Source organism: Tachysurus vachellii, chromosome 12 (assembly GCF_030014155.1).
Source record: "Tachysurus vachellii isolate PV-2020 chromosome 12, HZAU_Pvac_v1, whole genome shotgun sequence".
Lineage (NCBI taxonomy): Eukaryota > Metazoa > Chordata > Actinopteri > Siluriformes > Bagridae > Tachysurus > Tachysurus vachellii.
The window spans coordinates 5,102,277-5,124,986 of NC_083471.1; the positions used below are offsets into that span (position 1 = coordinate 5,102,277).

General features: G+C 40.3%; 1 protein-coding gene across 1 annotated transcript in view; it reads left to right on the forward strand.

The window, feature by feature from the left end:
• The window catches only part of mei4 (meiosis-specific, MEI4 homolog (S. cerevisiae)), a 42,588-nt gene that overhangs the window by 2,175 nt on the left and 17,703 nt on the right, over nucleotides 1-22,710 (forward strand). Inside the window, exons 3-4 of the mRNA XM_060882852.1 lie at nucleotides 4,172-4,683; nucleotides 14,969-15,100. Of these exons, the coding sequence (XP_060738835.1) occupies nucleotides 4,172-4,683; nucleotides 14,969-15,100 (644 nt within the window). The remainder of the gene's footprint in view (nucleotides 1-4,171; nucleotides 4,684-14,968; nucleotides 15,101-22,710) is intronic.

The following is a 22,710-nucleotide window of genomic DNA, read 5'->3' on the forward strand; positions in this document are numbered from 1 at the left end:
AATAAAGCCGTCACACACGCATATAATAACAATAATAATAACCTTTATTTTCTATAGCGCCTTTAAAAGAACATCTCAAAGCGCTTTACAAAAGCAAAATAAAAGCAACAAAATTACACACATAATATAAAGATTAAAATTAAAGCAACAAAAATAGACAATAAAATAAGCACTATGTAAAATTACAATTAGTCAAATTAAAAGCTACCCTAAAAAAATAAGTTTTAAGCAGAGATTTAAAAGTGTCAAGAGATGTTGCTTGCCTTGTCTCAGTTGGTAATGAATTCCACAGTTTCCACAATTGATATACATTTGCGAGGATAACACCTTTAACAGAACACAATAAATACAAATAAATAGAAGACGAGTGAGACGTTAAATACAAGAAAATACATTCCATACTACACACTAGATTGCATCTTTGACATCTTACAACTGACTCTGACTACTTGTGTTCATTTCTCTGCACTACTCAGTGAGGATTATATTTCCCTTCCTGATGCGCGTTAAAGAGTGAATGCGCTTTGTACGTTGGGTTATAAAGGGCTCGACGTTTAGAATTGATTTCTGCACATTCCATACTACTTGTGAATACTTTAAATACTCAAGTCAAGTCAAGAGTCAAGTCAAGAACTCCATGTGTAAAGAGAGTTGTTTATAGTTTAATAACACTTCAGACACGTTTTGTTTTCTAATTTATTATTAGAAAAGTGATAACATTTAAAAAAAAAAAAAAAAAAATTGGAAAAAAGATCAGAAAACGTTGACAATCTGGTCATCTGTTTGGTGTGGGCGAGCCTGTGCCCACTGAAACCTCTGATTCTCCTTTATTGAACGGAGTTGATCCTGATGCGAAGCTCCATACGTTTGATGTGTTGATGTGTTCTGCGATGCTTTTCTGATCACCTCGGGTGTAGAGCGACGATTTGAGTAACCGTACCGTTCCTCTCGGCTCGACGCAATCTAAACGTTTCCTCTAAACTTTTCTGTACTTTTTCCTTCAGAACTGATGCTCGCTAGATTTTTTTTTGTTTTGTTTTAATGGCAAAGTGAAAACAAGATGAGGCATTTTTATTTAGGCAGCTTTATTAAAAATTAGAGATCTCAGGGTTAGACCCTTAAGTGTTCTTACCCTTAAACCTTGCAGCCAAGCTTTGATTTGGCTTTGGTGCAGTTTCATGCCTTCTTCTGGGCAGATCCTCTCAAGCTCAAACAGATTGACAGGCAAACTTTTGTGAATTGTTATTTTTTTCCACTGATGCTCTATGAGGCTCAAGTCTGAGTTTTTGTTGGGCAACTCGATGACATTCAGAATTTTGTCTAAAAGCAGCTTTAATGTTCTCTTGACCGAATGCTTTATGTCTTGCGATGCTGAAATGTCTAAAGCCGTAGTTTAAGGTCTACAATCTCAAAGCATATTTTTAGGTAGGTACTCTGTAGTTGTTTGCCTTTATCCTTCCCTTAATTTTGACTGGTCTCCGTATTCCAGTCACTGACAAGCAGCCCTACAGCTTGATGCCACCATCATCAGGGTTTCCCGCAGAAAATTTGTTAGTTAAAGCGGTAGGGTTGGGCGGGGGGCGGAGCCCGGGGGCGGGGCTTCTTTGTGAGATAGACCACAGACTCTGTACTACGTTTAACAATTATTAAAAACAGGCACGTGCAACCTAGCTAGCAGGTGAAGAACTCAAACAACAAAATCACCAGCTAACTTACTTTAAACTTGCAAGAACTATAGACTAATACAATAACAGGCTTAAATAAACCCAAAACATAAGTCCACTTAAAAGTTCTGACGGACACACGTTTTATCAACCGGCTAGTTATCCTCCAGACAGTGACGGACCACGTCTTTCTCTCATTTCGGCCATGTGGCGCGCGTGCCCACTCGCGGTGTGAAGCGCGTCCGCGCTATTCTCCGAGATGCACTTGACGGCCTTTTGTCTAGCGGAATTTCTTTTTGGTTTTTTTGGACGACCTAGTTAAGGCGGTAGGGTTTCCCAGCTTAGGCGGGGCGCCCGAACTGCAAAGTGCTGCGGGAAACCCTGATCATGCTTCACACTTGCAAAGTTATTAGTTAGATAATGAGCTGTACCCGGTTTCTCTTTATACAGCGTCTCATTTTTGTCTCCTCAAAACAAAGAATGTCCTCCTTTCCTCACTTTTCGCTTCTCAAAATTCCTACCATATATTTTCTACTCAGAAGTGGCTTGTAAAGATCTCGGTGATGAGTATTACTGCCTTTGCTCTTCTGTCTCTGCAGAGGATTGAGCTCTATTGGACAGATCACTGGCTTCCTTGTTAGTTCTGTAAGAAATAAAAAAATGCTTTGAGTAAAAATAAGACGATGATGGTGAAGATCTTAATGAAGAACAAGAAATTTATTCCAGCATAGCAGTGACAAAATACCTGACGTACTTTTGTGCAAATCTGACGTGCTTGTGCAAATCCTGCACAAGCATTATATACTGTTTTCCTCTTTGTAGTATAAATGAAGTTCTGTTTCGAATGTGTATTGAGTATAAGAACTGAATGTCTCCCAAATGGCTGGGTCACACCTTGTTATTTAGCCAGATGTCTTTAAATGTTAATCACGGTCACGTATACCTTGTCTTGTTATTGTTACAATTGTTATCAGTCAAATAGTCCCTTTAAATGGTAATCGCGGTCACCGCGGTCACGCAGACCTTGGCTTGGTATTGTTACAGTTATTATCAACCAAATGGTCACTTTAAATGATAATCACAGTCACATAGACCCTTTGTTTGTGGTGATGCTTAATGTCCTGCCGCCGTTGCCACATTTATAATTGAATCAACTTTATAAGTTTAGAGTCGTTTTGGTATTACCTTATGATACATAAGCCTTTTTAGGAATGAGCTCTTTTAGATGTGTACCTTGGAGTGGAATTTGGGTGCAATTTCTGTAATTTCTTACAGTTCCCAGTCCAAAGCCCTTCTCACTTTGGCCATATGGCCAGTTTTAGGAAAAGTCCTGATTGTTCCAGGATTGAGAAGATATAAAGCTGTGGGAATTAAGATTCATAAGATTGGTTTTATTCCATTGCCCAGGTCTATCAAAACAACCTGATCACAGAGATCTAGCAAGAGTTTTTTTGGACGTTGGTTTGAGACTCCAGTGAAATTCTACAGAAGGCTCAGTACATTAGCCGAGGTTCTAAGTACTTTAACTTAAATTTAAAACATCTAACACATTCAAGCAAGCGACATCTGATCGTATCTGAATACTTTCTGAAAGCACTTTACAAGCTCAAACTCATTTAATCGGATCGTAGCCTTACGAGACGTCGTGTACATGCCATTTCCTAACGATTTAAAGAAGAAATGAAGCCACTAGTCATTAGCAATTAGTCAGCATTTTGTTTATTACTCCTCAACGATGTCAAGCATCCTTTCAAAATGAAAGACACGACTTAATATAAATCTAGCTAACCTCACTGGAAAACCGAAACAGAATTTAAACGATGCCTCGTGCTTTGTTTTGGAGATACTTATCGAAATCGAGACTTTTTGTCTGAAGAAATGTTCCTAACGCACTCAGCACCGGTCCTTCAGTCGATCAGGAACATGATAATAGGATGGAAATGACTCAACAAGAGTGTTTACTTGGTAATGGACTTTATTCTTTTATTCACTCTGCTTCTAATGTCGTTAATTACAGCCTTTTCTCTGGAGACACCGCGTCCTGCGCTGCTTCTACGTCGTACTGAAGCACTCTGAAATGACTTCCTGTACAATGGTTTGTTTTATAGCGAGAGCAAGAAGGCGTTCTAAAGAATAAATAAATTAGGGCAACGCTACACATAAATAATAAATTAACCATCACGGTAGTTAGAATCAGAAGTGGTTCATATTTTAGATGTCTAGCGCAGTTTCTAGTTGTGCCTTTGGCTTAACAAATAAAATTTGCAGTAAGCAATAAAAAAGCAATTTTTATTTACACGTATAGGTAAGTTTTTATAGCTGCTAGAACAGAAGTGGTAACAGGAAGTAGCTTGTTTGTTCGTGGCTGTTTATTGAACAATACTTTAAGCATTTCCTTAAAGGAATAAGTGAGCAATATGTAATTAAACATAATGTGTGCAGTTCTGCATGTAACTGTGGATACTGCAATAATCTGATCACTAGCCCTTGGGCTGTTGTTCTTCCAGGTGAGGATATAGTAAAGCTTTTCTCCCAGGATCTCCCAGAGGCTCAGCTTTCGGAAAACGACTCCGGCTGTGACACCCAGACCCTTTCCCTAACGCCCGATCCTGTCGACGCTGTCCTTTCCTCTACTGTTGTCCCTCCACGTTCCCTCCGACCCAGTCAGGCATCATTCCTCAGAGACGCCCAGGACCGTGTACTCGCCAAACACACACGGTTTCTCCACAACCTTTGTGCGTTACGCAGGTCAGAGAAGAATCCACAGACGGATGGAGGGGACGCGGTGCTCGAGGACACGGCTCTGAACATGATCGAATCTCTGGTGGAGGCTCACCGAGAAGCCGGTGGAGGAAGCGCAGGAGACGTGTCTCAGCTGGACCGCTTCGTCCAGGCTTCACAGCTGGTCGTGCAGGCACTGGAGGGAGGAGGAGTCGGCAGGCGGAAAGTTTTGGAGAAAGCTGAAGAGTTGCTAGAGGAGCTGCTCGAGCTGCTGCTCAACAACAGCCAGCTAAATAAGGTAGATGAGTTTTAGCTTACGTTTGTTTTGTTTTTTTTATGGTGTGTGTTTGGAGGGGGGAGGGGGGGGCACAAGCAGATATATATATTTTCTACAATATGACATCATCGTCTAATGCTGTACTCATTTCCTCATCCTCGTTAGCGACGCACCGTTATGACGGCTTATAGGTCAGATATGTGATCTGACTCGGGGCTTCACATTTTTTTAAATAATTGAAATCGTTGCCGCGATAACATCGAAGCTTAACGACGAAAGAAGGCACAGGGTAAAAAAAAAATCTGTACTTTGTAAGAAATTAATTTGCATGTCATGCTTAAAATATTTGTAAGGAATTTGTTGCTTTTCTGTCATTTGAATATCTTTTTTTTTTTTTTGCACAAACGCTGGGATGAAGTGTGAAACATTGCTCACTGCTTAATTCTTTTTTTCTTTCTCTTCATTTCCTGCTATGTGGATCTCGTACTATTTCTATGCTAATGACCCTCAACTCATCCGGTTCTTCCCTCATCGTTGTAGATGCTCATAGTTCGGGTAACGTATGGCAGAATTTTCATCGTGAGTGCCAGCACCCAAAACTGAAACCCAACACCACTAAGCTGCTCTGTGACACAGAAGACGACACACAGCTTGTCCTCCTTTTAAGATCTCGTTCCTTTTCCACCTGAAGAACACTTTGATCGCACAACACCTCCAACACACCCCGTGGTGTCCAGGGCTCTCAAGTTTTGAAGACGGGTTTTTAGAAGATCTCCACACTAAAAACCCCCCCACCCAAAAAAAAAAAAAAAAAGCCGTAATGTTCGGGAATAAGGATCACTGACCGCAATTTAACAATTTGTTTCATTTTATTTGTTTCATTTCCATTTATTGTGTGAGTGTGTGTGTGTGAGAGAGAGAGAGAGAGAGAGAGAGAGAGAGAGAGAGAGAGAGAGAGAGAGAGAGAGAGATAGATTATAACTGGTGGTGTTTATTGTAAGTGTTTGTTGCCTTTTTGGACTCCTTTATCATTTGTAATGTTACTCCCATTTAAAACAGTTCAGCTCAAGCCCAGACATTTTTAGTGTCATGATTGAGGACAATGTCCCGTCCAGAGACAAACTGTTTCGTGTCGAGCTTTTGTTCAAACCGACCATCGAAAATACTCTAATGAATGTTTTTTTTTCATTGGTTGTTGCGTTAAATCTTACCCAGATACAATAGTGCTATTTTCTGATTGGCTATTGTGTAGCTTCCTTTTTTTGATTGGCTGATAAGTGTCAGGTTCGACTAAGAGCTCCAGGGTTGACGCGCTTGATTCCTGCCCGGTTCCATAGAGACAGCGGTGCGGACTGATACATTTTGGGCGCTGCGGCTTATTAAATATATGATAAATAGTCAAAAGGTTTTTCTGCGTGAGAAATACGATGTGTGGCAGGAGAGCGTGAGAAAAGACCTAAATGCGTGACTGTCACTCTCAATGCGTGACACTTGAGAGCCCTGGTGGTGTCGTTCTACAAAACATTCCTGTCTTGCTCAAGACGTTAATCTGAGGGAGGTGTTTTTTTTTTTCAGTAACGTTTGGAAAATCTGGGTAGAATTTCTCTTCACAAAGGCCACAGAGTTGGTGATATTATATTTGGTCTCCACCGTCAAATGATTCGACCATATACGTTCAATCATATATACGTTACGCAGATGATCACAAAGTATAACGAGCAGTCATTGGTTATTTATGCGTTTGCTCCCTCAGATAAAAGGCAGCAAGTCTTTGTGAAACATTTGTTTAATTGTGACTAACGTCTCGATTTTAAACGCATCGCGACTGCGTGTCGTGTGCACATTTGTTATACACCATATAGCCAAACGTATGCCAAAAGGTGCCTTTGCCACATCTGATGGTCGAAACTATGAGCAGAAAGTCTTCTACAGGTTGAAATGTCTAACGAATTTAAAGACAATTAATAGATAAGACAACTAATTATAATGTAGAAAACAATTATAAAAGGCAAACCTGAAAATTAGTTATGAGAATATTTAAAAGGAAGACATGGTTTAAAGTTAAAATAAGTGGTCAAAAATGGTTCATTTGCAGCTCTCATTCCTTTTACATTCACCACAGTCAAGTTGGGTTATTTTTAATCACCCTGAGTCTAAAGATGATCTTCAGGTGCTAGCTCACAGGCCTTGTAGTTACCCTGTGTGGTACCCTTTTGCTTCCTATCCAGAATACCACTCATCTCCATGTGGTGCCGTGGAGAAGATCCATATAACTAGGCCTCTCCTCCTTCCCCCCTGTAATCATGTTTCATTTTGCGTGTCATTGGGTCTGTCAGGCACCTCATTATGGAATTCCAGCAGTGTGAAATCCCAGGATGACCGAGCTGCCATCTATCCCTGGAGATACGTCTCCACGTCAAGCACTTGTCATCTCCATGGAGCTTTGTGATCGCAGCATGCACGCACCAATGCACACGTCTGTGTGTCATTCGCTGTTCATTTTGTTAGCCTGGCTTTGTCGTCTAGAATTCTCCTTTTCAACATCCAGCCATTTCTTTCACTCGTTTGCTTATCCAAACCCGGGGATTCCTAAGAGTTGGATAACTGTGACCATGCGCAGGGCAGGATTTCCACAGCCTGTCTGATTAACCTGCTTCTGCTGATCCCGAATACAGACGCACACATTGTTTACAATTTGCAAAATAGCAAAAGTTCTCTTACATCACAAATTGCTCCTTTTCCACACCAAGTTCCTGCTTTCTTCAGATATAAAACACAGTAAAAAAAAAAAAAAAAAAAAGAGCAACTTTGCTTACCTAAATCTTCTGGTCAAAAGTTCTGTACCTCATGGTTCCAAACATGTTGGTGTACAAACCATAAATCTGTGTTCTGTACCTAATGTACTGTACAGTAATTTTCTCTATGCCATTTTTACACACTCCAAAAGGGTTGTGTACCTCATGGGTCTGTACACCAAGTGTTGTGCACCTCATGGGTCTGTACATTAACAGTGTTGTGTACCTCATGGGTCTGTACATTAACAGTGTTGTGTACCTCATGGGTCTGTACATTTACAGTGTTGTGTACCTCATGGGTCTGTACATTTACAGTGTTGTGTACCTCATGGGTCTGTACATTAACAGTGTTGTGTACCTCATGGGTCTGTACATTAACAGTGTTGTGTACCTCATGGGTCTGTACATTAAGTGTTGTGTACCTCATGGGTCTGTACATTAACAGTGTTGTGCACCTCATGGGTCTGTACACCAAGTGTTGTGCACCTCATGGGTCTGTACATTAACAGTGTTGTGCACCTCATGGGTCTGTACATTAACAGTGTTGTGCACCTCATGGGTCTGTACATTAACAGTGTTGTGCACCTCATGGGTCTGTACATTAACGGTGTTGTGTACCTCATGGGTCTGTACGTTAACAGTGTTGTGTACCTCATGGGTCTGTACACCAAGTGTTGTGTACCTCATGGGTCTGTACATTAACAGTGTTGTGTACCTCATGGGTCTGTACATTAACAGTGTTGTGTACCTCATGGGTCTGTACATTAACAGTGTTGTGTACCTCATGGGTCTGTACATTAACAGTGTTGTGTACCTCATGGGTCTGTACATTAAGTGTTGTGTACCTCATGGGTCTGTACATTAACAGTGTTGTGTACCTCATGGGTCTGTACATTAACAGTGTTGTGTACCTCATGGGTCTGTACACCAAGTGTTGTGTACCTCATGGGTCTGTACATTAACAGTGTTGTGCACCTCATGGGTCTGTACACCAAGTGTTGTGTACCTCATGGGTCTGTACATTAACAGTGTTGTGCACCTCATGGGTCTGTACACCAAGTGTTGTGTACCTCATGGGTCTGTACATTAACAGTGTTGTGCACCTCATGGGTCTGTACACCAAGTGTTGTGTACCTTATGGGTCTGTACATTAACAGTGTTGTGCACCTCATGGGTCTGTACACCAAGTGTTGTGCACCTCATTGGTCTGTACATTAACGGTGTTGTGTACCTCATGGGTCTGTACATTAACAGTGTTGTGTACCTCATGGGTCTGTACATTAACAGTGTTGTGTACCTCATGGGTCTGTACATTAACAGTGTTGTGTACCTCATGGGTCTGTACATTAACAGTGTTGTGTACCTCATGGGTCTGTACATTAACAGTGTTGTGTACCTCATGGGTCTGTACATTAACAGTGTTGTGTACCTCATAATTCCCATCCCCAGCTGTCTTAATGTGAGTGGAAGACACAAGAATGATATGCACCAAGACAATTTGGCACCCAGGTGTTGAAATGAACTTCCCTGACAGCCTGAACAGCTGAGTCACTGAGTCACTGCCTTCACACAAAGACTGATGTCCCACCTATTCACTAAGCACTTAAGGGCGCGTATATACAGTATATTAGGCCGACTTCCGAGCTCCAGAATAGGTTTTGCAGTTGCGATGCTTGTGTTACTGCAGAGCTCATCATCTCTGCTTTTATTGAAGGATTTATTACTGTACAGTCCAAGTGGCTTATTGGGGCTCAATCTTTTGAGCTGTGTGAGCGACGGCACATTTCCTGCAGTTCAGCAGTAACCAAAGCGAAATGTATATTAAAACAAAAAGACTACGAAAATGAATAAAAACGATCTGTTTATATATAATTTTCAGCCAAGCTAACTGCAAAAAGAGAGATAAAGATGTATTTCTATATATCCCAAGTTCTCTTTATTCTTTGATTTAATGAAATATTGATTTGCGTGAAAGTGTTAATTTCGTCAGACGAGATGAAATATGTTCGTCAACAACCTTTTTTTTTCATGACTAAGACGAGACGATGACTAGACTGCACCACTGTCCAAAAACGCTGACTAAGACTAAATTAACATGCGTCATTGTTGACGAAAAAAGACGAGACGGAAATGTTTTGTATAAAATAAAAACTAAGATAAAATCTCTCTTCATTTTCGTCCACAATTATCTCTGCTTTTTCATCAGCTGTTACGCCTTTAAAATATTCACAACGAGTTCGCGGCTTCGTGCTGTTTAGTGTGTAAGAAAGAATTCGTCCACAAGCCGCACAAAAAAAAAAAACCTGAGCGCAAGTCCACCCTATATGTAGGTCTAGTCAGGCTTTTTGTGTTAAATTATATTTCCTGTCTCTGCACAGGCTCTTTTATTGTACATGACAGCTTATGTCCCGATGACCGGTCTTTGCATTACGATTAAAAGCAGTATCAATAAAGTAAAAAATGTGATGTGCAGTCAAGTTCGAGTGAAACACTTTTTTTTACTGAAATGTTTATCAGTAATAATCTCAGTAATAATGTGTTATTTTAAAAAAAGACTAAAATTTTTTGACTAAAACTAGACTAAAATTAAAAGACTTTTAGTCGACTAAAACTTGACTAAGATACCTTGAGTTTTCTTTTGACTAAAACTAGACTAAAATGACGAGACTTTTAGTCGACTAAAACTTGACTAACAAAAAAATATATGTGAATGACTGACTAAATATGACTAAAACTAACAAGGACATTTGGCACAAGACTAAGACTAAGACTAAATTAAAAATAGGTGACGAAATTAACACTAGTGTGAAAAATGATTCAAAGTTTAATTAGAGTTCAAAAGTTCATCATTTCTGTAATCTTACGTTTTTGTTCGTCTTTTTTAGGGCAGTGATTTACGAGTAACAGTGATGCCTTTTTATTTTTATTTATATTATTATTTGGAGGGATTTTACAATATTGCACTTTGGAAATTTTGCACTTTTGTTTGTTTTTAAATGTTTTGAGTGGTTCTTTTTTGTCATTTATATATACACCTTTTCCAGTGTCTGTATTTATTTATTTATTTTATTTATTTATTGGAAATGGGGAGAAAAAAATCTTTCCAGTGCTTGAACTTCATCACTTAAATACTTGAAACTTTGATTATTTTCGTCTTTTTTATGAATTATCTCTTTTTTTTTTTTATGCTGTTGGTTTTAGCTTTAATTTCTTATTAAATGTTGTTGTTAGGGTGCTGTTCTTGGAGATCTGGCAACCCGGATATAGACCAGGCCGACATTTTCGTCTCATGTCGTCTATTCTATCCCATTCAACATAGTATGCTACAAATTAGGCTTAGTATTGATTAATTATACGTGTAATCTGTTTAGTCGTCTAAAAAAAACAGAGACAGTTGGTGCTGCTCCGTTACTTTCACCCTCTGAGATGGCTTTATTTTCAGTAAACATAACTTCATCATGTCTCTGTCAAGGCTAGATGGCTGTAATGATTGCTTTGACCTGAGCTCAAGATGCCCTTTGCAGTACATCAAAGGTTATTACGCCCCTGTCCAAGCACGTGTATCCTCCTCAAGACCACGACGTACACGCTTAGAAACGTCAGCAATCCTGTGTATAAACGGTCCCTTTAAAGCAGCAATAAATTTATTTAAGGCACCGAATGCAGAAGGCGCTCGGCATCTGAGCTGATCGAATAGGAAACCTAGGTGTCGCTCTTTGTTAAGCATACAGAAGAAGTCAAGATGTGTCACGGCACCGCTGTTTTCTGCACCTGAGCACACCTGGTTCAACGCTAACTGTTGAGCCATAATGTAGAAAAAAAAACAAACCCTCACACATCAAATCAGCCAGTGCTTCTTTGAGCACTGAAAAGTCAACTAAAAATTACAGCAGCATTGGTTCAGAGACCATTAATTGACCTTCACTGCACGTCCTGGGGTGGGCACATATACATACATCCTGTTTTGAGCTGGAAATTTCACTATATAAAGGTCAGTCTGGGTCAGTAGAGGATTATGACTTAAAGATAGCGCATGCTAGTGCATTGGCTACCACTTTTTAACCTCATCGAGGTTTCTGGCCCAGCGGAAACACAGGGCTGACAGCTAACAATCCTCCAGGATCCTGGTGCTGCATAAAGACCCAGAGCTACAGAAGACAAAACAGAAGTAAAGGCTGAAACGGAAATGAACCTGTTCACATAAAGCTCGTTTAACTAGACAATACAGTACACGAGACCGATGCATACAGTCTATCGAGCTGCAAGATTATAATTAGTTCCTCCAAATTTACCAGGTTCTGTTCTTTCCTTTTGTTATTTTAGTGCACCACAGCCAATCAATGTCAACATTACGTCCCCAGTTCTCTCACCCACCACTCAGATATGTTAATTGTCCACAGAGTACGAGATAAAACTCGACACCTTCTTCCTCTGCAGCTTCAAATGACACTTGTGATTTCTATCAGCACCCTGCGCATATCAGAGCGTTTAGATAATATCTGCGCCTTGTGAATTTATTCGTTCCTTCTACGTTCTTTTGTAGCCGGAAGAAAGAAAAGCCTCCCAAAACCTCCATCATGGCGAGTAGACGCAGGTGGAGGCTGAATGCTCGGCAGGAGGTGAACGAAGCAGCAAATAATAACGCGCCTTCTAACCCACGATCTCTTGTCTGAGTGGGAAGGGAGCTGATTGGATGGCTGTACGCTTCCAATAACGCCGTAACTCTTTTGAACATGACATGTCATTTCCCCGAGCCGAGGATATGCATTTCTTTTTTCTGTCATCATGAGCTTTGAGATTAGCCTTCATGGTTCTATTAGGACCGACTCTGTGCGCATGATGAACATATAACACAATAACCCATTGAGCTCAAGCTTGCTATTCTTCCTCATTCAGCAGGAACCATTTTCGGCTCGGGCTTTCCGAGACACGCGGCTGAATCGGAAGTGTTAATGAGCCGAGGTTCAGTTGAGCATGGAGAAATGAATCAATTTTTTTTTTAAAAAATGAAACGAATATAAAGTACACAAAAGTGATGTTATTCTAGCTTATACTCGGGTTGCCAGATCTCCAACTTTTTTTGTTTGGTTGGTTGTTTTTTTTCCTTATTTTGGGGAGGAATAAAACTTTTTCAGTACTTTAAACTTTTTTTTTTTTTTTAATTTTAAACTTGTTGGAGAACCAGGTGATTTCTATCATGACCTCAATTTTACATTTTATTTTCTCTTTTTAAATTTGTAAGATACATTTGTTGTACACTGTCTTGTTTTTCTGTCCAAAAAAAACCCCAACAACAAACCCTTCTTTACTTCTCATTCACACTCACGGTGTGATCTTCGCTCGACACGAATCGTGGCCTGATGAGATTGTAATCAGCCCCTTCACCTCTCATGTCCCAGTCACACTCCTACAGAACATATAACTGGGTCTGAATGGGAAGGTTGGAATTACGTCATTCTCTTTGTGTTGGTACTTTTTGTAGTTACACAGTAAAGCCTGCATCTGCATCTGCGTTTGTTTTCAACGTTTTTTAACATTTAAATGAAAATTTCTGCTCAGATTTTTTCCTGCTGAGTTTTAATGAGCAGAGATTGTTGTGCTTTTTTTTTCTTCATACATAAATCATATAAGCAAAATGATTTTATTTACTAAACAAAAGAACTAAATATAAGCTTATATATAATCTCTCTCTCTCTCTTTTACACTATCTCTCTTTTACACTATCGCTCTCTCTCTGTTTCTCTCTTTTACACACACTCTCTCTCTTTTACACTATCTCTCTCACTCTCTCTTACACTATCTCTTTTACACTCGCGCTCTCTCTCTTACACTCTCTCTCACACACTCTCTTACACTTTCTTTTACACTATCTCTCTCTCTCTCTGTTTCTCTCTTTTACACACACACTCTCTCTCTCTTACACTCTCTCTCTCTCTCTTTTACACTATCTCTCTCTCTCTCTCTCTCTCTTTTACACTAGCTCTCTTTTACACTATCGCTCTCTCTCTGTTTCTCTCTTTTACACACACTCTCTCTCTTTTACACTATCTCTCTCTCTCTCTCTTACACTATCTCTTTTACACTCGCGCTCTCTCTCTCTTACACTCTCTCTCACACACTCTCTTACACTTTCTTTTACACTATCTCTCTCTCTCTCTGTTTCTCTCTTTTACACACACACTCTCTCTCTCTTACACTCTCTCTCTCTCTTTTACACTATCTCTCTCTCTCTTTTACACTAGCTCTCTTTTACACTATCTCTCTCTCTGTTTCTCTCTTTTACACACACACTCTCTCTCTCTCTCTCTTACACTCTCTCTCACTCTCTTTTACACTCTCTCTCTCTCTCTCTCTCTCTCTCTCTTTTACACTATCTTTTTTTCTCTCTCTCTCTCTCCTTGTAATCTGTGAGACCTCAGTGTCTTCCTGACTGATTTGCCCATGTTTTAATTACATTCTTAAAAATAATTTTCAATTAGTTTTGTAAATGGCTTCTCCTGAACGCATGACTAATTTGCACTTTTGGTGCTGAGCGCTAATCCGCTCTTTCTTTTCGCCCCGGAGCTCCTTCATGCACAGAGAGCTTTGTCTGATGTAGGAGAGACGAGGTGGCTTCTGTCTCTAACACGTATCCCAGTATGCTCGTGTTCGGGTTAACGTGCTGTTTATACTCATTTACATTTATATTCATTTCTTTCTTTTAAAACGGCTTTTCCCGTATAAGCACAGAGCGGTTCGACGCATCTTATAGGAATCTGATACTCAACTCAACTTTATTATTATTAGCAGTAGTAGTAAAAAGAGTGGAGTAAGTCAAGTCATTGTATGAGTCCTCGTACACGTTTAAGTGTCCTCGTTCTTCACAATAAGAAATGCAAAAGAAATGAAAAAAATTCTTTACAATTTTTTTTTTCTTTTTTCCTTTTTAAAAGAATTGCTATCAGCAGCACTCATGGTTTGCCTGTAGGAGGCTTTGCCCCTTTGTTCTAGTTTAAGGTCAAGAAGACTGTGACCTTTTTAAAAGCCATTTTAGCTTTCGTGTCTGAAAACCCACTGGATAAATAAAAAGAATAAATAAAACTAAAGTCGAGACACACGCAAGCAGCGAGATGTTTTCATTACTCATTACACAATCCCACCCCCCCGTCATCAGCCATCCCTGTTACTCAGCAGGAAATCGAACGGCTTCTTATCGCCTCTCAGGTGCTCAGTCAACACCCCCCCCGCCTTCACATTGCCTTTACAGCTACATCACAGTTCTTTTTAGGCAGAATTCCCTCTGAGCTCGCGGAGACGGAAACAGAGCCGTAGGCAACCAATAGCTTCGAGAACATTCGGTTTTGAAATCCGTGAAAAGGTTAGCACGGCCTTTTGCTTGAGTCAGAATTAATATAACGTGTCAGAGCGAAGGAATCATGACAGTTGTAATAAGCCTGCGGAATATTTGTTATATCACAATAATTGCTTGATGTGGTTGTAGACCGATGCTTTGTTTTTATCTTTCCCTGCAGTTTGCTGTGCAGGACAATCTGACAGAGTGTCTGATCTGTCTAGGAGGCGCCAGCGTGCTTAGACCTGTGTTAGTTCATCTCGTCCTGACCCGCATCGTCCGCCTAGCCGAGCAGCTCTGGGCCGCCTGTCAGGTAAGACCACTTTTCTAGTTTGCCAAACTGAACCGGATCAAATCAGGTGGCTGAGCTCGTTAAGTCTGTGTTAGAACCGCCAGCTTTATTTTATCGTATTTTGTGTTATGACTAGAGTTGCAAAATTCCAGGAATTTTCAAGGCTGGAAACTTTCCATGGGAATTAACGGGAATATATGGGAATTAACGGGAATATATGGGAATTAACGGGAATATATGGGAATTAACGGGAATATATGGGAATAAACTGGGAATTTTAAAAAAATGCAGAGTTGCCTATAACAAGGAACTTAAATGTAGTTAAAAAAAATCTTGCAGCATAATTGTGTTTAAAACAACAAGATTTAATGCAGTTTAAGTTGAATTTGTACCCTGCGTTCCTCAGTCACTTGCACACAGCACACTGCTTACTGGAGGGCCATTGAGGCCAAACCTCCTGCAGGTACTTGCATTCTTCCATAACACGCACAGTAACACTTTATTTTAGGGTCATTTAACTAGTTGCTTATTAGCATGAATATTAATAGAATATTAGCTGTTTATTAATAGTTATTAAGCACATATTAATGCCTTATTCTGAATTACCTTATTCTACATTCTTAATTGTACCCAATACCTAAACTTAATAACTACCTTACTAACTCTTAATAAGCAGTAAATTAGGAGTGTAACACATACACAGATAATTTGATGACCCCCCTCCCCCTCACACACACTCCCCCTGAAATAAAAAAAAATCCTCCATATATCACTTATTCACCTCCATTTTCCAGGCCTTGACTACCACAGAAGCAGAGACCTAATAAGCTTGAGAAAAAAATGCTTCATTTTACATTTTGATTGGGACTTTTTTAGAAGGGCAAGGATGGGGGATGCTTTCATTTTATAGCAATTATTGGGAAATATGTTTATTACAATTATTAAGTTTATTATGTTTATTACAAGCATAATAATGTTTATTATGCTTTTGTGTTACTCAATGAAAGAATCAGTTAAAGCTCTACTTACAATTAAATCAATCATGACGTCATTTTTAAAATTTGTATTACCTTGCATGTACGTCTGCTTATGACCAAACAAAATGTTTATTTGTTTGTATATGATATAGTTTATATACATTTCCCTATATTTCCAAATAATTCCCATAAATTACTGTAAATTCCCGTAAATTTCCAATTTTGAATATTCCCAAAATTCCCCAGATTAAGTTCCCGTGGAAAGTTTCCGGAAATTTACTGGAAACTTTCCTCCCCTTTGCAACCCTTGTTATGACTAGCTGTTAAAGTTCTCGACTCGTGTCTGACTTTATTTATTTAATTTTATTCCACAACCCGTAAACAGTATAACACACATGATTTTTGACCGTCCGCGTTATAAAATAGGATATAAAGATTAATGAAAATGGTTAAAGAAAAAAAATAGTGCCTTGTGCCTTGATATATTAAGCTTGTTAGTCCAACATAAAAGTGCGAGAGCGTCTTCGCCCACAGTGCTTCACTCTGACCCAAGCTGCCGGTGATCTGTGTCTTTGCCGGATCTCATCTTTCTCTGGAAAGTTTTGCTGTTGTATACGCAGATGTGTGCAAAATTTATGCTGAAGATCTACCTCTACAGTCTGAATAACAGACTTGTTGACGGTGTTTATCAGCTGTGATTTTTTTTTTTTTTTGCTCGAAAATGCTTAATTTTGCTGTGATTTTTGTACAACACAAGATTTATCAAATCTCTTTTATTGAGGTATTTAGCTTCTCAAATAAATGCACTTAATACTATGTAACCTGATTTTTATTTATTTATTTACTTGTTTTTGGCTCCTTATTGTTGATGCTTGCACAGCATTGACTTTCTTAGGGCCTTTTTACACCTGGTCACTTCATGTGTTTTCTCTGATCCGATAGCTATCTGATTTGTTAAAACTGTTCCATTTACATTAGGCCACATAAATGCGTCTCGGCGAATCGGATATCGATCCGATCTTTCTACTCCCGTCCAAAATGCAAATATATTTTACCTCATTTCCGGGGTAATTGAGATGGAACACGCTTTGGTGTGTGCGGTTTTCAGAATGCAATCAAAAAGAAGACGAAAAACTTGTTACGACTTTTATGCTACAAAAAACAGCATTTACTGCTTGCTGCATTTTCGCTTGCAGCAGCAGCAGTGCATTTTAAGACCCAACGAGACGCCTGGGTGAAAGATCACCTGCGAGTGACATACGTCCGTTTGGGAGGAGTATAGCGCTGACGTATGTGGCTTGAACAACCACATTCATTTACACCTGTCCAGTTTCATCTGAAATGCGTCCCAGACCACCTCCTGAAGTGGTTTGGACAATCGGATTTATATCCGTCCCGAAAACGTTTCGGAGGGCATTTAGACCTGGTCTTTTTACCATCGGAGAGCTATCTGATCACAGAAAACGCATGAAGTGACCAGGTGTAAAAAAAAAAGCCCCTTATTGACTTCATAACTAAATGTATCCTTTGATTCGAGCCCTTTGGTTTTGTCCATCCACGAATCCAACAGGACACTCACAGGCTTCTCGTCCAGTGGATGTAAAAAAAATACCTGGCTGCTTATCTCAAATCAACAGAAGCTACAGGGTTGAAAAAATCAATTTTTATTTTTAAAACCTATTTTTAGTACTCGAGTGTATTATTTTGGGGAATGTAGAAATGGCTTCAGTCAGCAGAAAGCAGGAGCTGGAATGTAACAGAAAATCCATTAAGACGACGGTTAAATTAATCAGTGTGTAGTGTTGGAAGTTTATAGCTGCAGATATGCAGGGTTTAAAAAACAAATCTATCCATTTTCTAAACAAGTACAAATAATAATCCATCGTATAATATTTGATAAAGTTTGCTACAAATTGAAGGCAGTGCCTTATTCTTCCTCTTATTCTGCCTCTGATTATCGCTCCTATTAGGCGACTACACACCATGCAGCGCCACAGGAAGTCGCCCCGTCAGCAGAAACAAGTTTAAAAATAATTGCAAATAACTAAAGTTTTCTAAGGTTAATGTATTATTGTGTCTAGTTTTGGGAAAACGCTGAGCTTTGACAAGAATGTGGAGTCATGACTTACGCAGAGTTCGGTTCGGATTTTACTTGTTTTTAATTGTCACTCTAACATTTTGAGACAGAAGCCTGTATCTCCACAGACAATTCACTTCACATTTACAGACGTAGCGTCTTTCGATTTTTCTATTTTCTATTAAATATGAACACAAAACTAAAGCTTAAGATACCATTAAAAAAAGTTTGCTTAAATTTATTTCATGTTCTCTCTATAAAAATGTATACCCTCAGTGAGGCACGGGGGTGGGTGTGTGGTCCCTCAGTGAGGCACGGGGGTGGGTGTGTGGTCCCTCAGGGAGTGTATATACCTTCAGTGAGGCACGGGGGTGGGAGCGTATTATACCCTCAGCGAAGCACGGGGGTGGGAGCGTATATACCCTCAGCGAGCACGGGGGTGGGAGCGTATATACCCTCAGCGAAGCACGGGGGTGGGAGCGTATATACCCTCAGTGAAGCACGGGGGGTCGGAACGTATATACCCTCAGCGTAGCACGGCGGTGGGAGCGTATATACCCTCAGCGAAGCACGGGGGTGGGAGCGTATATACCCTCAGCGAAGACGGGTGTGGGAGCGTATATACCCTCAGCGAAGACGGGGGTGGGAGCGTATATACCCTCAGCGAACACGGGGGTGGGAGCGTATATACCCTCAGCGAAGCACGGGGGTGGGAGAGTATATACCCTCAGCGAAGCACGGGGGTGGGAACGTATATACCCTCAGCGTAGCACGGCGGTGGGAGCGTATATACCCTCAGCGTAGCACGGCGGTGGGAGCGTATATACCCTCAGCGAAGACGGGTGTGGGAGCGTATATACCCTCAGCGAAGACGGGGGTGGGAGCGTATATACCCTCAGCGAAGCACGGCGGTGGGAGCGTATATACCCTCAGCGAACACGGGGGTGGGAGCGTATATACCCTCAGTGAAGACGGGGAGGGGAGCGTATATACCCTCAGTGAAGACGGGGGTGGGAGCGTATATACCCTCAGTGAAGACGGGGAGGGGAGCGTATATACCCTCAGTGAAGACGGGGAGGGGAGCGTATATTTTAAGTATAGCATAGGGGGTTGAACATATAGTCACACACTGAAGCATGGTGGTGGGAGAATCATGATATTGTGAGGAAATTTGCCTGAAAAAAAATGTATTAAAGAAACATTATTGGTGGAAAAAATCTCACAGCCAAAAAATAAATAAATTAATGAGCAGCAATCCTTGGAGAAGGACATTTCAATAAGACAGCGTCCCCCAAACATAGACAGATTAATTCATCAATGCCTTGCACGTCTTCTCACTCGAATTCGTTTGAAAAATTATAGAGGAGTTTGAAATTGAGTGCATCAGAAGGAACTGTGTAATTTTGGGGAACTGAGGATGATTTGCCAAGAGGAATACTAAAGTGAATGAATACTTTACAGCTCGAGTCAAATAGCACTTTCTTTTTAGAGGGGATATAAACTTTTTTCCCAGAAGCCCCATTTCAATTTGTTAGATCAAACCAAATACAGTATAGCACCACGGTTATCACTTCCATAAAGTTCCCTGAGGAGTCGTTGACCACACTTTTAACTTTTATTAACATTGATTTGTGTGATGTGTGTTTGTGTCCACACAAAAAAACCCCACACAAATCATGTCCACTCGAGCGCCACTCTGTCGTCTGAGCTCTTCTTCTCTCCTCTCTGACAGATTGCTTGAATGACATGTAGTTGAAATCCTGCTCTCTATTAGAGCCTGAACCTCTGCCATATGTCTTCATTATTGATCAAATCAGGCTACTTGCACTTATCCGATTTGTTAACCAATTTCATGTCCACGACAAGGGTCATCTTTAACCCATCTGAAGGGCTTCACATCGGTGATATATTTTCATTAACACACCATCTGGTACTGTAAGTCACTAGTGAGCTGCCTATCAGCCAGGAAATGACCTAATTCAAGCCTTCCAGGACCAGAACTGATGACTCCTGGCCAACTTTGTCCGAGTTTACTCCTTCTGATGCTCTTGTTTTTTTTTTTTTAAATTCAGTGTTCTGTCTTGGATCCCTGAGCTGTGCTTTAGGACAAGCCAAGATCGTTAATGTTTGTTACTTGGTGAGTCTGAAGATCTCTTGTTTGCTTCAGGACATGTCAAGAGTGGTAATGTATGCCCCAAGACAACCCCGGAGAGCTGGTGTTTGCTTCGTTACAAAGCCTGGAGAGGTAAACCTTGTTTTAGGACAACTCTGGAGAGCAAACATTTGCAGTAGCACTAGGTTAGAGAGCTGAATTTCAGCACACTCGGGCCTTGATTTATTTAAATGCACACAAACCTAAGAGACAGGATTCATTTAAAAACTGACTTTCTCACACAGACAATTGTCTTTTGCTTTTTGATTCGATGTAAAGTTTGTTTATAAAGTGTTTATGCGAGCCGATTAATTTTGCATCCAAGGTGCGATTTTACAAAGTCACTACACAGATGGCATGGATTTGCATGTGAAAATTAATACGGCTCCAAGGCAGGTTTTAAAATCGCAGAATCCCGGTTTTCTTGATTTTGCGTTATACGTTCATAGCTTTTACAGATTTGTTTTAAAGATAAAGTTCATATTTACACTATTAACCGAGCGCACACTCGTGTCTGCACTCGTACCTTTTGTAGAACAGGATTTTATACCTGCAACAAGGTCAAACTGTTGAGTTTGTTAAAGACGAAATTCTGACAAGTACAAAAGTCACATTGTAAATGCTCCAATAATTCAGCCTTAAAAGCGTCAGATTTTTTGATTATATCAAATATAGTCCCAAGATACAATTGCCTAGAAACCCCTAATAGGTTAAGATGACATCTGACTAATTAGTCACCTGGTTAATGGTGTCAATGGAAGAGGTGTGAGGTGAACCAGACGTCAACAGGACACAGGATAAACGTTCAGCCGTATTGTTAATTTTTGCTCGTTTTCTGAGAGACATTAGGCCTAAGTGCTAACATGCTGCTCATTAGGATGGATAGCTATCAAGCCTGATCGGCTTAGCAGCAGTTAGCGAAACTGTAAAGGCGAGAAGAGCATGCTAGCCTCGAGCCCACCGTATTCTGTGTCTGAGTTTAAGTGAACTTTGTGGGCTGAGGCAGCTGAGGCCACATTTCTTGGTCAGAGGAAAAAAACAGAATAATATTGAACAAGCTCTCAGAAAGCTGTTCGCATCCAATTCACGGTCCTGTTTTCTACATATCGGATCGTCTCCTCCCCCGACACCCAATTAGAGCTCGTTCGAAGTTTGGAGCGAACACAGGGTTGTTGAAAATATTTTTTTTTCCTCGCTTTTGAGCGATTATCTGTACAGGATTTAATGAGGACGTAATGATGACAAAGATAAATGGCAGGTAAAGACGTTTGAAGGTCATGTTTCTGACCCTGATGCAGAAATAAGTAAGAGTTTGCACTGGGACTGTTTTAATGATCGATAGTTGTCGATCATTAAAGATGTATTTTGCGCAGCCATTTCTGCTTAACTTTGGAATTTGGTGAGTTCGACATAAGAGCTCATGAAAGCAAAACTCTTTGTGACACTTTAACTGGAATCATGCAGACGAGCACCGCTCACGTAGCTGATGTGATCGATGGTGTAAATGATCAGCCATGACAGCTAGAAGCACAGTTTAAGCTTCAAATTGCCTACGTTATACCAAACCCTTTATTAATTGGGTAATACGTTCAACTGCATCTGCTCCATACTGTATTATAACTCTGTCAGACAGCTCATTGCTTTATTGTTAATTTAACTTCTCTATATTCTTTGTCGAGGACGTGGCTGATAGTACTGTAGGTTATTTGACCTTATGCATCGAATATGCATCAGCTTGCTTTAGCTACTTCTTAACTCACGACTTGAAACGAAACTCATGAAATGGATGTACTAAAGGACAAAGAGGTCAGCTTTCCAGCGCTGGAGAGAACTGAACGTCTTCCACGTGAAACGGTGCTAAACCTTTCACGGTACAACACACAGTACTACAAAAACATATCTGTATTACCATAGTATTACTCATCGAGTTCATTTATTGATAAAAATATCCCCTCGGCCAGCTGCTCCTGCAGGTTCCGCCATAATAGTTGTCTGGGTTATACTTGGGTTATACTTGTCTGGTGTATGTGTGGGGGCGGAGCTATCAAAACGGGGGTGGGACATATTTGGGTTAGGGGCGTGTTTGTTTTGGTGATTTCAAATGTCAACATTTGGGTTTCAAACAACAGAGACCTCACCTTTAACAACTTCAGCTGTAAACACAACATATAAACACCTGAAAAATTAAACTAGCACAATCTATGAAAGATTTGCTAGAACGATAAAAAAAAAACACACTTTTATTTTCAGCGTTTGCTTTATTGAATACGAAGTTTTGTCAGTTTCTGTATAAACATGCAAAAATATCATGTAAGTCAAAGCAAACAGATTAATTTGGTGCCTGTTGTCTGACAGGTCTGTGGCTGTGCTGCCCAACACTTAAGGCTGAGCATCAGTCATGCGGTCAGTAGATGCTTGCTGGCAG